Source organism: Hyla sarda, chromosome 1 (assembly GCF_029499605.1).
Source record: "Hyla sarda isolate aHylSar1 chromosome 1, aHylSar1.hap1, whole genome shotgun sequence".
NCBI classification, from domain to species: domain Eukaryota; kingdom Metazoa; phylum Chordata; class Amphibia; order Anura; family Hylidae; genus Hyla; species Hyla sarda.
Genome location: NC_079189.1, coordinates 358,406,514 through 358,420,694, shown reverse-complemented (window position 1 = coordinate 358,420,694; position 14,181 = coordinate 358,406,514). Strand labels below are relative to the sequence as shown.

Below are 14,181 nucleotides of genomic sequence, written 5' to 3'. Positions count from 1 at the left end.
CCCGACGTTAGGTGGAGCACAGTTCCCCCCACATTAGGTGCAGCACAGTTCCCCCCACATTAGTTGCAGCACAGTTCCCCCCACATTAGGTGAAGCACAGTTCCCCCCACATTAGGTGCAGCACAGTTCCCCCGACGTTAGGTGCAGCACAGTTCCCCCCACGTTAGGTGCAGCACAGTTCCCCCCACGTTAGGTGCAGCAGAGTTCTCCCCACATTAGGTGCAGCAGAGTTCTCCCCACATTAGGTGCAGCAGAGTCCCCCCACATTAGGTGCAGCAGAGTTCCCCCCACATTAGGTGCAGCAGAGTTTCCCCCACATTAGGTGCAGCAATGTTCCTCCCACATTAGGTGCAGCAGAGTTCCCCCCACATTAGGTGCAGCAGAGTTCCCCCCACATTAGGTGCAGTATAGTTCCCAACATTAGGTGCAGTACATAGTCCCCCACATTAGGTGCAGGACATAGTTCCCCCACATTAGGTGCAGTATATAGTCCCCCACATTAGGTGCAGTACAGTTCCCCACATTAGGTGCAGTATATAGTCCTCCACATTAGGTGCAGTATATAGTCCCCCACATTAGGCGCAGTATAGTTCCCCACATTAGGTGCAGTGCAGTTCCCCACATTAGGTGCAGTACAGTTCCCCCACATTAGGTGCAGTATAGTTCCCCCACAATAGGTGCAGTACATAGTCCCCCACAATAGGTGCAGTACATAGTCCCCCACATTAGGTGCAGTATATAGTCCCCCACATTAGGTGCAGTACAGTTCCCCCACATTAGGTGCAGTATAGCTCCCCCACATTAGGTGCAGTTTGTTCCCCCCACAGACATCCAGCCTGAGTGACAGGTGAGTGACAATAACCGGAGCTCACGGGGCACCGTAAACGGCTATCCGGCGGCAGCTGAAGCAGTCAGCGCTGCAGGATAGCCGTTTATGCGATGGCCCCGACATAAAAAAAGCATTGTATGTTGATGCTGCCTTCAACATGCGATGGCCTCTGAGAGGCCATCGCATGTTGAATTGATCGTATGTCGGGGCCATCGTAGGTCGAGGGGTCACTGTAGTTCCCCACATTAGGTGCAGTATAGTTCCCCCGCATTAGGTGCAGTATAGTTCCCCCACATTAGGTGCAGTACAGTTCCCCCACATTAGGTACAGTATAGTTCCCCACATTAGGTACAGTATAGTTCCCCCACATTAGGTGCAGTATAGTTCCCCCCACATTAGGTGCAGTATAGTTCCCCCACATTAGGTACAGTATAGTTCCCCCACATTAGGTGCAGTATAGTTCCCCCACATTAGGTGCAGTACAGTTCCCCCACAGACATACAGCCTTCAGCCATATACTGTGTATGGCTGGAGGCTGTATGCCTGTTTGCCTCAGTGTTCCGACCACCGCTCCTCCGGTCCGGGGACCGGGGTCACGATCTACTGCTATGGCCTATGGGTTTTTAAAGTTAACGCGGGGGCCGCCGCAGAGAGGTAACCGCCGGGACATCCTTGTGTCCTGAAAAGATTTTTCAGGACACAGGGATTTCCCGAATGTGATGGGGGCCCAGAGCAGGCGCTCCATGAGCGCCAATGATGATCCGGCCCTGGTTGGGGGGCCTCTCTCCTATCGGAGAAGGGCTTGCGATAGACTGCATCCTTTTTTTTGCATTGTTTTTTTTTTGTGTAACATGTTTTCACTTTTTCTTGCACTTTGGGTGATTCACGAGCACGTTCCTCGGCTCTTAGATATAAAACAGGGGATACGTTTATTTCACTGCAGATGTCCTTTAATCCACAGAATAAATAGAACATGTCATTTTTTGCCATAAAGTGCACTGCGTAAAAAAGGAAACCCTCCAATAGTTGCAAAAGTGCTGTTTTCTTTTCAATTTCCACACTAAATAATATTTTTTTTTTTGTTACGATGTACATTTTATGGTAAAATAAAAGGTGTCATGACAAAGTACAAGTGGTCCCACAAATAACAAGCTCACATATTGGTCTGGGGAATGGAAAAAGAAAAACATTATGGAAAAAAAACACGCAAGAATAGTCTTTGTCAAAATGGGCTGTGTGTTTAAAGGGGTAGTCCAGTGGTGAAAAACGTAAGGATAGGGGATAAGTTTGAGATTGCGGGGGGTCCGACCGCTGGGGCCCCCTGCGATCTCTTTGTACGGGGGCCAGGCTCTCCGGCCAGATAGCGGGTGTCGACCTCCACACGAAGCGGTGGCTGACACGCCCCCTCAATACATCTCTATGGCAGAGCCGGAGATTGCCGAAGGCAGCGCTTCGGCTCTGCCATAGAGTTGTATTGAGGGGGCGTGTCGGCCGCCGCTTCGTGCGGAGGTCGACACGCCCCCTTCCCGCGGGCTGTCGGGGCTACGTACAGGAGATCGCAGGGGGCCCCAGCGGTCGGACCCCCCGCGGTCTCAAACTTATCCCCTATCCTTAGGATAGGGGATAAGTTGTTCACCACTGGACTACTCCTTTAACAGGTTAAAAGGCAGGGGTCAAGTCATCGGAAAAAAAAAAGTATGCAAAGTCACCAAAGATTTCCAGTCAAGGCCTCCTATAACAACCAATCAGATCGCTTCTTTCATTTTTCAGAGGCTTTGTTAAAAATGAAAGAAACAATCTGATTGGTTGCTATGGGCAACTTGGCAACTTTTCCTCTGGACAGGTTTTGATAAACCTCCCCCAGTGTTCCTGGTGTGGAAGAAATGCAGGAACTCCGTTCCTATACGTTCCTGCAGGCCTTGAGCCCTGGTTAAAAGCACCACAAAATTGCCATGACAAAAAAAAGCGAATAAACTGCACCATGTGAAATCAGCTTAGTACTGCTTCTGACCTCTAAGAAATCCTTGTTTGCCTATTGAGATGAAGATTTTTCTTACTATACAGTATAATAAAAGCTGGACATCTCTTTGTTTTCGACTGCTGCGCACTTAAAATAGCCGAGTAACTTGACACATCATGTTTGCAAACAGTTGCTAATAAAGTTTTTTGAGAACAAAAAAAAAGGCAGTGCGAGCGTTCCATCCGACTTCCCATTCCAAACCACGTGTGCTTGCTGCGTGCTCCTGGCAGCTGGTCCAGGCGGAGGTTCTAGCTGGGTGGCATGGCGAGCAAGGGGCACTGCCTGCGTTTTGAGGGCTGCAATTTCTTCAGACAGCGGCTTGTGCTGTCCACCTTAAGCGGGAGACCGGTGAAGATCCAGGGCATCAGGGTGAAGGATGAGAGCCCCGGAATCAGGGGTAAGGTGTATTCCTGCGTGTTCATTGCTGGACCGCACTGTTTACCAACCAGGGTGCCTCCAGCTGTTGCAAAACTACAACTCTCAGCATGGCCGGACAGCCAAAGGCTGTCCGGCCATGCTGGGAGTTGTAGTTTTGCAACAGCTGGAGGCACCCTGGTTGGTGAACACTGCTGTACCGTGTAGGAGGTGTTACTAACAAGTATCTGTGAGCCGATCTGCTTGTTCTCTGTTATCAGCCATCTCTGGCAGGGTTGGCAATGACTGTTGTTATGACAGTCAGCTCAGCAAAATGTCTGCCCCTAGGATCACTACTTCATCTGACATATCTCCAGTTCTGGGACTTCTATAGGTCCATATGTCATCAGCTTTGTGGCTAGTAGAACTGGCTGATGGACCCTTTACATCTCCACCAGGTGGATACCATACGTGTACGTAGGTTTGTCATGTATATTGTGTTAGATAATGTTTTCCTATGTAAGAACTAAATCAGAACCTGTACTGTTTTTTTTTTTTTTTTTTTTTTTTTGTGTTTTTTCACCAAGTTTTTGTTTTGTATATTAGTGGTATTGTGGATTGTAAGCCCTCGCGGGCAGGGCCCTCTATATCAGTCTGTTTACTGTTTCACGTTCATTGTACAATGGTCCCTCAATATACGATGGTAATTGGTTCCAGGCGGACCATCGTATGTTGAGGGAACACTGACACTAATCATGGAGGCACATACAGACAGATGCTTAATGATACTCGCATGTCACCGCCGCTCTGGCCCGTCAGATCGCCACTTCTCTGCTGCTGTATCAGTACGTCGCCACTGCCCTGCACCGTCGCTCTTGACGGAGAGCGATGGCACAGGGCAGCGGCAGCAGAGGAACGGCAAACTGACGGAGCGGCGGGGACCTGTAAGTATCATTGAGCGGGGTATATTAAACGGCTATCCGGCGGCAGCTGAAGCAGGCAGCGCTGCCGGATATTAGGGGTGTGAATTGGCAAGAATTTGGCGATACAATATATCCCGATTTATCAAGATAAACGTATGGCGATACGATATATCCCGATTCTGTTTACAAGAGGATTAGAGATGAGCGAACTTACAGTAAATTCGATTCGTCACGAACTTCTCGGCTCGGCGGTTGCTGACTTTTCCTGCATAAATTAGTTCAGCTTTCTGGTGCTCTGGTGGGCTGGAAAAGGTGGATACATTCCTAGGAAATAGTCTCCTAGGACTGTATCCACCTTTTCCAGCCCACGGGAGCACCTGAAAGCTGAACTCATTTATGCAGGAAAAGTCAGCAACCGCCGAGCCGAGAAGTTAGTGACGAATCGAATTTACTGTAAGTTCGCTCATCTCTAAAGAGGATATATCGCAATATCCTGATTCTGTCTCAAAAACGATATATATTGCAATTTTTACGCACGCAGTGATACCAAATATGTTTATTTTTATTATGTTTACATGTTTTTATTTATGTTTTTTTATACACTTAGACTTTTTGGAGGAATCATTAGATTCCTCAGACAGATGAATAGAGTTCTATTGAACTCCATTGCTCTGTGATCCATTGATAGAGCCTAGTCCAGCCAGGCTCTATCAATGACAGAGCCATGGGACAGCAGAGAACAGAGGTAAGCCCTCCAGCTACCTGCACAGTGGATCGCCTGCCCCCGATCGCGCTGCCGGGGGGGGCGCGCGATCTAGCCCACCAGGGTGCATTCGCAGGTCCCTTTAGAAGCTGCTGTCAAAGCTCTAAATGGTTAATAGCCAGCATGCTCTAAATGGTTAATTGCCGCATGCTGGCTAATAGCGGCGGCCCCCGGCTACTGAAAACAGCTGGGGGCTGCAGAGTATGGAGCGGGCAGGATTCCGGAGCCTGCTCCATACAGACTGCTGAGCGCCACATGCTGGCTATTAGCGGCAGCCTCCGGCTACTGAAATCAGCCGGGGGCCGCAGAGTACGGAGCGGGCACCAGACGGGAGCCCGCTCCATACACCCAGAGCGCAGACACGCTTGTCAAGTCCGGCCCTGCTTGCACGAGCTGGAAAAATTCACCTGCCTGGTGCCCAGAACTACATGTCCCAGGCGTCAGTAGATACGAATTCCACATCTCTAAAAGGATCGATTCAAAAATATTTTGAATCTATACAGTATCGCCAAATGAAAAATCGCGATAATCGAGTGAAAGATTTTTTTTCTTACACCCCTACCGGATATCCGTTTTACGATGGCCCAGACACACAGAAGCATCGTATGTTGATGCTGCATTCACCATACAATGGTCTCTGAGAGGCCATCATATGTTTGGGGACCATTGTACTCGCATTTGTGTTATATGTATATGAAGCCCTTATCATATGCACAGCACCCTGGAACTAAGGGCACTATATAAAAATAGTTATAATAATAATTGCCGTCTTAATGTGATTTAGGGACATTAGGACAAGTAAATATCGAGCTATAATTATTAATATTATTATAATAATAATTACCAATAATAGATATTATGTTTTATTTTTTTGTAATTATTATATTTAGTTTTTTCACACGTAATATATATTTTTTGGACATTTAATACCAGAATGTTGTAGATGTAAAGTGTTAAAAAGATAAATATCAGAACACAAACTAAAGGAAATCTAAACTGTAAATGGCAGCTAGAGTAGGGGAGATTTATCAAAACCTGTGCAGAGCAAAGTTGACTGGTTGCCCATGGCAACCAATAGCATTTTTTTTTTTTTAAAAGGCCTCTGAGAAATAAAAGAAGCAATCTAGTTGCTATGGGCAATTGGACAGGTTTTTCCTGCACAGGTTTTGCTAAATCTCACATGATGCGCAGAAGAATCCTCTGTCCTATCCAGTGGTGGAGAATGTTTAGTGGGCTGATGGTGATGGACGGGGACTAGACTTATCCCATATCCATAGGAAAGGGGATAAGTGTCTGATCGCAGGGGGTTCAACTGCTGTGGCCCCCCACAATCTCCAAGATGAGGCCCGGCTATTCACTCATCCTAGGAGCAGAGTGGCTCCCACCCTCAGAGACTTGCGGGAATTGAGGCCTGCTTAGCCAATCAACAGCTATCCTGTGGACAGGGGATACGCCTAGTTCATTAACTAGCTCCAGAAAGTTAAACAGATTTGTAAATCTTAATCCTTTTAGTACTAATCAGCTGCTGAAGTTTAGTTGTTCTTTTCTTTCTGACAACAGTGCTTTCTGCTGACATCTCTGTCTTTCTCAGGAACTGTCCAGAGCAGGAGAGCTTTGCTATGGGGATTTCCTGCTACTCTGGACAGTTCCTGGGACAGACAGAGGTGTCGGCAGAGAGCACTATTGTCAGACACAAAAGAACAATTACAACAAGTATTGGAAGGATTAAGATTTTTTTTTTTTATAGAAGTAATTTACAAATCTGTTTAACTTTCTGGAGTCAGTTGATATGAAAAAAAGTTCATGGAAAACCCCTTTAAGTTAAGATCGAATGGGTCTCAGATTCTTTTCATGATGGGAGTTGTAGCCCAGGGGCTGAGGGACAGATCACAGCGGGTCATACTCCTAGGACCCGCAGCGATCCGCATTTATTACCTTGACTATCGGGCGGCAGTGTCACAATTCATAATACCCGCCCAGAGCCAGGAGCTCTGGTGAATAGCTAATGACCAATCAGAGAGTATGAGCAAATCCCCATAGCAAACCTCTCCTGCGTACAGCAGTGGTCTCAAACCTGCGGACCTCCAGCTGTTGCAAAACTACAACTCCCAGTGCTGTCCGGGCATGCTGGGAGTTGTAGTTTTGCAACATCTGGAGGTCCGCAGGTTGAAGACCACTGGCGTACTATATAGAGTTCCATCGCCAGTGGCCCCCAACAAAGAGGAGGAGGGCAGTGCTTGATATATGTGAGTAGTACCCCGCTGGGTTGATCATTAATTGGGGGGGGGGGGGGCAGAACAGAGCTGGCGGGTAACTACGCTGTATCTACAGCTGTTGCAAAATTGAAGCAGGACTGACTCCCTCTGATCACCTGACTAGTGATGTCAGGTCTCGACGCACTGCAACCTGGGAAATCCCGAGACATAAGTAATTTTGTATGCTGTTAAAAATAAATATTGGGGCGTTAAGTACAGAAGAATTGCGAGACCATCGTCACACACAGGTACAGACACTATATTATGAACTATACTAACTTTACAGCCCCTGTAGCATAGTCAAATAAAAATAATTCCTGGAATACCCCTTTTAAAGCAGAATTTTATTGAAACCAAAAAAAAATTAAAGCCTGATATCTACACTATACAAAATAAAAACCTGTGTTTTTGAGTCCAGCGCCACCTTCCTGGATGACGTGCCCCTAGGATGATGTTTTGAACACACTACAGACCCCGGGTGAGGCCAGGTATTGGCTGCAGTAAGTTAGCAACATCATCAGCAATACAGGGAGAGCACGTCATCTAAGGAAGTAAACAAAGGCATCGGGGCGGACCAGAGAGGTGGTGTCCTTAGCAGCCTTTTTCAGAATAAAAACTCTTTAAAGGAAATCTGTCACCAGTGTCACCTGCCCTAACCGGTCGGTACCGACAGATTATGCAGGTGACACTGATAACTGTACCCACTTTATCCTGTTCCGTGGCAGGGATCTTCGGTAATTTCCTCCATTAGCTCCAGTCCCGGCAGCTGGCTTGCGGCATCAGCGGCGCTTAGTGACATCACTGCTGCTCCCTGCTGGGCTCTGCTGTAAGAGAACAGCAGCAGTGACAGCAGTAAGCTCCGCCCGTGCCCCAAGTCGGGTGCCCAGAGCAGAGCTAACGGAGGAAATTACCGAAGATCCCCGCCACGGAACGGGAGAAGGTGAGTACCGTTGTCTTCAGTGTCACCGACACTGTCGGTACTGACAGGTTAGTGCAGGTGACACTGGTGGCAGATTTCCTTTAACTAGCTTTAGCCATCCACTACAATGTATTGTCCTTTATAGGCCAGCATGTCATGACGTCCTCAGTGCATTGAGAATATAAAGTTTGATATGTTGCCATCAAAACCATTAACAATTATATTAGGCCAAATAAATACATATATCTATTTCCTCCAGTCTTGTACTTCACTTGTAAGGGTGGTTTCACACCACATTTTGTACTTACGGTTCCCGTATACGGCTGTGAGGAGGGGGGCGGGGCTTAATCGACCGTATTTTTGCCTACGGTCGGGAAACCGCATACGGCCGAAAATGCAGCCAACCGGAGGCTGCGGTTTACATCCGGTCGGCTCATAGACATGCATTAAATACGGTTCCCCTATACGGCTGAGTGCGGGCGCCGCAATTAAGCCCCGCCCCCCTCCTCCCAGCCGTATACAGGAACCGTAAGTACAAAACGTGGTGTGAACCCAGCCTTAGAGGGATTACTCCACATTAGAATATGTGAGTATTCACTATATACCTGAATGTGTGAATTGAACATTTCCTTATTCACAGGAGATGTATGTACATATGTCATCTAACCACCGTTCTCTTTGTTACAGACTTTGAAGCAAGTTTGATCAGATTGCTGGATAAAATCACCAATGGAACTAGAATAGAGATCAATGAGACAGGTGAGTGTTGTGTCGGACAAGCTCAGGACATAGGTTTACCTGCGCTGGGGACAAAAAAAGAGATTCGGCTCAATGCATCTGAATTGCGTGGCTTATGGAGTTTAGTATACTGCTGTCTGTTCTTAAATGTAGCATTGGACAAGGTACTCCAGTATGTTTCTGCAGTTTATCCCCACCCCAATTTGTCCTTCCAAATAGCTTATAGTCGAGCTACTAACCACACCCAGAATTCTTCTTTCTCAGTGCTTGGTACAGAGCCAGTGGGCAGACCTTGTGTTTCTTCTGTAAATTTGGCTTGATGTATGTGTTTGCTATTTGCTATATATGACTATGAGCGGTATGACGCAGAGCACATGAGGTTATGATAAGATATAGAGATTTTCTTACTATGGTGTATTATTTATATACATAACTCGGCGGTGTTCGGTTCTGCAGGGACTGATCCAAAGAGCAACATGGCCTCTTCTCTGCAGTTCTTTGCTTGTGAGCAGGTGCTTTACAGAAGAATTGTGAATGAGACTGAGCTGGTGTAACTGCGCAGCATTGGGTCACGAGTAGCTCTGTACAGGGAAAAACCAAAAGTACTGTTTTACTTCACAGGCCTTGGAGAAGGTGAAGACTGGTACTGTTGTCTCCAAGCACACAGTTTTTGACTTTGTGTTTGTTAGTAGTAGAATAAATTAAACTGTTTATTTATTAAGTGCAAGAAAAGTGCACTAGTCCCCCCAACAACATTGGGATGCGCACGCTCTGTTGCCTGTGCCCACCTACTGCTGACAGTTTTCTACCCTTAGGTCGGTTTCTCATGAGTGTGTCATTTCATTTTTTTTTTTAATAGTTATTACAGACGCATGTCACTGCCTGACTGCTGATGTGATGGCCTGAACTGACAAAAATCCACATGTAACTCACTCCTGTGAAGCTGGCTATATTGTGCATCAGCAGAAAGCCAGTCAGCGGCAGGGGAAGTGTCAGCTCAAGAATAATGCAGACTACAGAGTGCATGCACATCTCTAGGTGGACTAATGTGTTTGGAATGCACTTGTATTTTTATGAAAACACTAAATAAAAAAAAGACCTAGCACAGGAATTAAAAGGGTATTCCGGGCAAAAACATCTTATCCCCTATCCAAAGGATAGGGGATAAGATGTCTGATTGTGGGTGTTCTGCCGCTGGGACCCCCTGCGATCTCCCTGCAGCACTCGCATTCTATGGAAACACAGAGGTTTCCGAAACTGGAGATGCAGCCCCGCATAGAATGCAGGTGCTGCAGGGAGATCATGGGGGTCCCAGTGGCAGGTCTCCCACAATCAGACATCTTATCCCCTATGCTTTGGATAGCGGGTAAGATGATTTTGCCCGGAATACCCCTTTAAAGGAAATCTGTCATCAGTGTCACCTGCACTAACCTGTCGGTACAGACAGCTACTGCAGGTGACACTGATGACGATACTTACCTGGTCCCATTCCGTGCTGGGGCTCTTCCATAACAGGCCTGACTTTAAGCATGGGCGGAACTTAGTGACGTCACTGCTGCTGTTTGCTAGCAGCGGGACACAGCAGAGAACAGTAGCAGTGACATCACTAAGCTCCACCCATGCTCCATGTCTGGCCCGGAACAAAAGATATTGCCGACGATTGCGAAAGAGCCACGGAATGGACCAGGTAAGTATCGTCATCAGTGACACCTCTACTTCCAGTGTCTTTACCGACAGGCTAGTGCAGGTGAGACTAACGACAGATTTTCTTTAAAGTCTTTGTCACCGCCTTAGGCTACCCTCAAATAAGGCGGCTGGGGTGTGTGAAACATAAACAAGCTATACTTTTACAACTGTAAGAATAAATGATGTCCCATGACCAGAAGCTTGTAGGTTAATTCTTTAAGGTAAAGCAATATAATGGTAAAACGTGGCTTCGGCCGTCCAGAGGAAATGGTTAGTGAGCTGGCCAATGACAATATAAGGAAATATGTTCCAGTCTTTAATTGAACAAATACTGAATTGTCCTAAAAAATGTGTACTGCAGCTGGATCACGCTTGGCCGTGTGACGGGAGGCTGCAGTGCTGTAATCCATTATTGACTCTATAAATCAAGTGACTTGTGCTGGAGCGGCCAACAACCTGAGATGACTCTGTTACAGCTTGCTAACAACCTCCAGAGATTCACCCAGAAAGCAAATATAAAATATTGTCTGATGTTACCTAGTAATGTGATGATAACATAAGAATTGCTATAAGAACTCAGTCAGTTGTTGATGGGAATTTAGGAAAAAAACACTTTCTGGAGGTTATTCTACCTTGGCAGCACTGCTGACCAAAGTACAAGTGAAGAGCCGACGTGTTATTGTTTATTTTGGTATGTTTTTATTAAACAGAGTTTGTGATGCCCTCACACATGCAACTTTGTCTCAACATTTTTTCACTTTTTTTCTGTTTGGAACATTTTTGTCTTGCAGCACAGGATAGCCAACTATGCCAGGGGTCCAGGTGGCAAATGTGTAACTAGTCCCGCTGCTGCTTTTATGCCTCTAGAACCACCACTTGTGCAGAGTGACTAAAGTGTGTGTTGGTGATATAGGACAAATGCACACTGTGGCATGCTGCTGATGGCAGGGTGACAATGACCTTTGTTTAGTGGGGGAAAATGAACAAATATATATATATATGACTATGATGGCAGAAAAATATATCTTGGAGTATGACTTGGGTATTTTTTTTTTTAATACTTAGCACCCAAATACGAACGTATAAAAGGTGGCACATTTTTGCACTACCGTTATACAACAATGCCTCACTTTATACCCTACAAACCTGCTGCTAGACCCACTTTAAAGGGGGTACTCGGGTGGAAAACAAATGTCTAATCATCTGACGCAAATTTAGGGTCTATTCACACGTACAGTATTGTGCGCAGATTTGATGCACAGGATTTCAAGCTGTGCTCAGTCAGTTTACATTGAGATCTGCAGCAGAAAATCCTGCGCATCAAATCTGTGCATGAAATCTACCACTCAGAATTCTGTTTGTGTGAATAGACCATTAAACAGATTTGTAAATTACATCTATTCTATCCAGTACTTACCACCTGCCCTGTGCTACAGAGGAAGTTGTGTACTTTTTTTTTTTTTTTTTCCAGTCTGACCACTGTGCCGTGTCAGGAACTGTCCAGAGTAGAAACAAATCCCCATAGAAAACCTCTTCTGCCCTGGACAGTTCCTGACACAGACAGACTGGAAAGAACTACACAACTTCCTCTGTAGTATACAGCAGCTGATAAGTACTGGAAGGATTAAGATTTTTAAATAAAGTAATTTACAAATCTTTTTAACTTTCTGGCACCAGTTGACTTGAAAACATTTGTTTGCCAGTTGTTTTCCCCCGGAGTACCCCTTTAAGGTGTTAAACATATTTTCAAGGGTTTTTTATTTATCTGTTTAGTCCCACCAGGTAACTTCACAGTGATATAAAAAACTGATAATGTTTAAATCTGAGAGGCAATTCAGTTATGACTTTGTTATTGCTGTCATGACAACACACCCGTAGCCCACTAATGGGTGAGAGAGTATGGCATCAAAAGGGATTCTGGCATTTACAGTAACACCCCAGCTTCAATGATACTTGCCTGGGCACAGTTCTGCATGATCAGAATGAGGTCCGCATCAAGGATCCCAGATTTCTTGCGGGATCTATTGATCATCATCCATAGGGAGCTGTATAATGGCAGTGATGATCTGCTATTCGGCTCAAAAATGTATCACTCAGCATCTAAAGGTGTCAGAAGCAGTATACACCATTTTATCTAGTAAATACATAAATGGAAACACATTGATTCATATAATTATATGCAGCAGTATGCCATAGGGTACTTCCCAAGAAAATTGATAAACAGAGACTAAAGGACATGCAGGCTAAACTTAGTGAATAATACTAGTTTGTTATTTTTTTAGCTTTGAACATATTGTCTACCAGGCTTGCCCTATAGGCAGTTCAGTTCTTAAAGGGGGTTATCCAGGAAAAAACTTTTTTTTTTTTTTTTTTAATATATCAACTGGCTCCAGAAAGTTTAAACAGATTTGTTAATTACTTCTATTGAAAAAATTTCATCCTTTCAGTACTTATGAGCTGCTGAATTTTAGTTTCTCAGAAACTGTCCACAGTAGAAGCAAATCCCCATAGCAAACCTACTCTGTGCAGTTCCTGAGAAAAGCAGCGATGTCAGCAGAGAGCACTGTTTCCAGACAGAAAAGAACAACTCCACTTTAGCAGCTGATAATTATTAGAAGGATTAAGATTTTTTTAATAGAAGTAATTTACAAATCTGTTTAACCTTCTGGAGCCAGTTGATAAAAAAAAATAAAAAAGTTGTTTTTTCCTGGACTGCCCCTTTAACTTTGTTTCTGCTCTTCTAGGTACTTCCTTGTACTATCAACCTGGCCTTCTTTTGGGTGGAACTTTGGAACATGACTGTAATTTACAACGCTCTATCGGCTATTACTTAGAAAGTTTAATCTGCCTCGCTCCTTTTATGAAGCATCCATTAAAAATTACCCTTCGTGGTATCACCAATGATCAAATTGACCCCTCGGTAAGTTGCTATAACAGTCGTAGGATACATTTTCTTCATTCATCTTGACATGTCACAGCTTTATTGAGTAGCAAAATAATTATATTGCAACTTTCATTTTAACTTTTAATTTTCCCCCTCTTTTTATCAGGTTGATACTCTAAAAGCCACAGCCATTTCTTTGTTAAAAAGGTTCGGTATAGATGGTGAGCATTTTGAGTTAAAGGTAAGATTCTTTTTCTTATATTAAGGGGAAAAAAATGATCAATTAATTTTTATAAAGCTTCTTGTATTTGGCTTTTAGTATGATATATTTAATCTATATCTCAAAATTAACATCCATTGGTTAATTACAGACACAGCCTCTATGTGGATCTCATTGGTTAAAACCAGTGTATGTGTTGGCTGTCATGGCAACTCAATGTTTACAATCATACATATACATGAACAAAAGTGCCTAGTGCAATACAGTATATAACCTGTATATTATAGGAGTATGAAGGCATTACATACAGTTAGCAGATAGTGATCTCTTCCCACGGCATACACAAGTCTCTATTTGTAAACCAACCCCTTGTGACTATTAGGGGATGATGTTTCTATGCTTAGCTCGAGCAAGGGGTTACTTCATGTTTTTCCTCCTTTTAATATGATCCCAAGGATATTGAGAAAAATCAGGGCAAGAGTGATTTAGTGCCAATTTGGCCGAGAGAGGCCTTATTCATCTGACCTCTGTTAGTTTAGATCCAGGGGTCCTTCTGGAGGTGCCAGACCCTAAAATAAAGATCTTACAGA

At 44.8% G+C, this 14,181-nt stretch overlaps 1 protein-coding gene across 1 annotated transcript in view; it reads left to right on the top strand.

Moving 5' to 3' along the window:
- Positions 1-3,026: 3,026 nt before the first annotated feature.
- Positions 3,027-14,181, top strand: part of RCL1 (RNA terminal phosphate cyclase like 1) — a 30,472-nt gene continuing 19,317 nt past the window's right edge. Inside the window, exons 1-4 of the mRNA XM_056522243.1 lie at positions 3,027-3,246; positions 8,751-8,822; positions 13,232-13,407; positions 13,538-13,612. Coding sequence (XP_056378218.1) covers positions 3,111-3,246; positions 8,751-8,822; positions 13,232-13,407; positions 13,538-13,612 — 459 coding nt within the window. The 5' untranslated portion in view covers positions 3,027-3,110. The remainder of the gene's footprint in view (positions 3,247-8,750; positions 8,823-13,231; positions 13,408-13,537; positions 13,613-14,181) is intronic.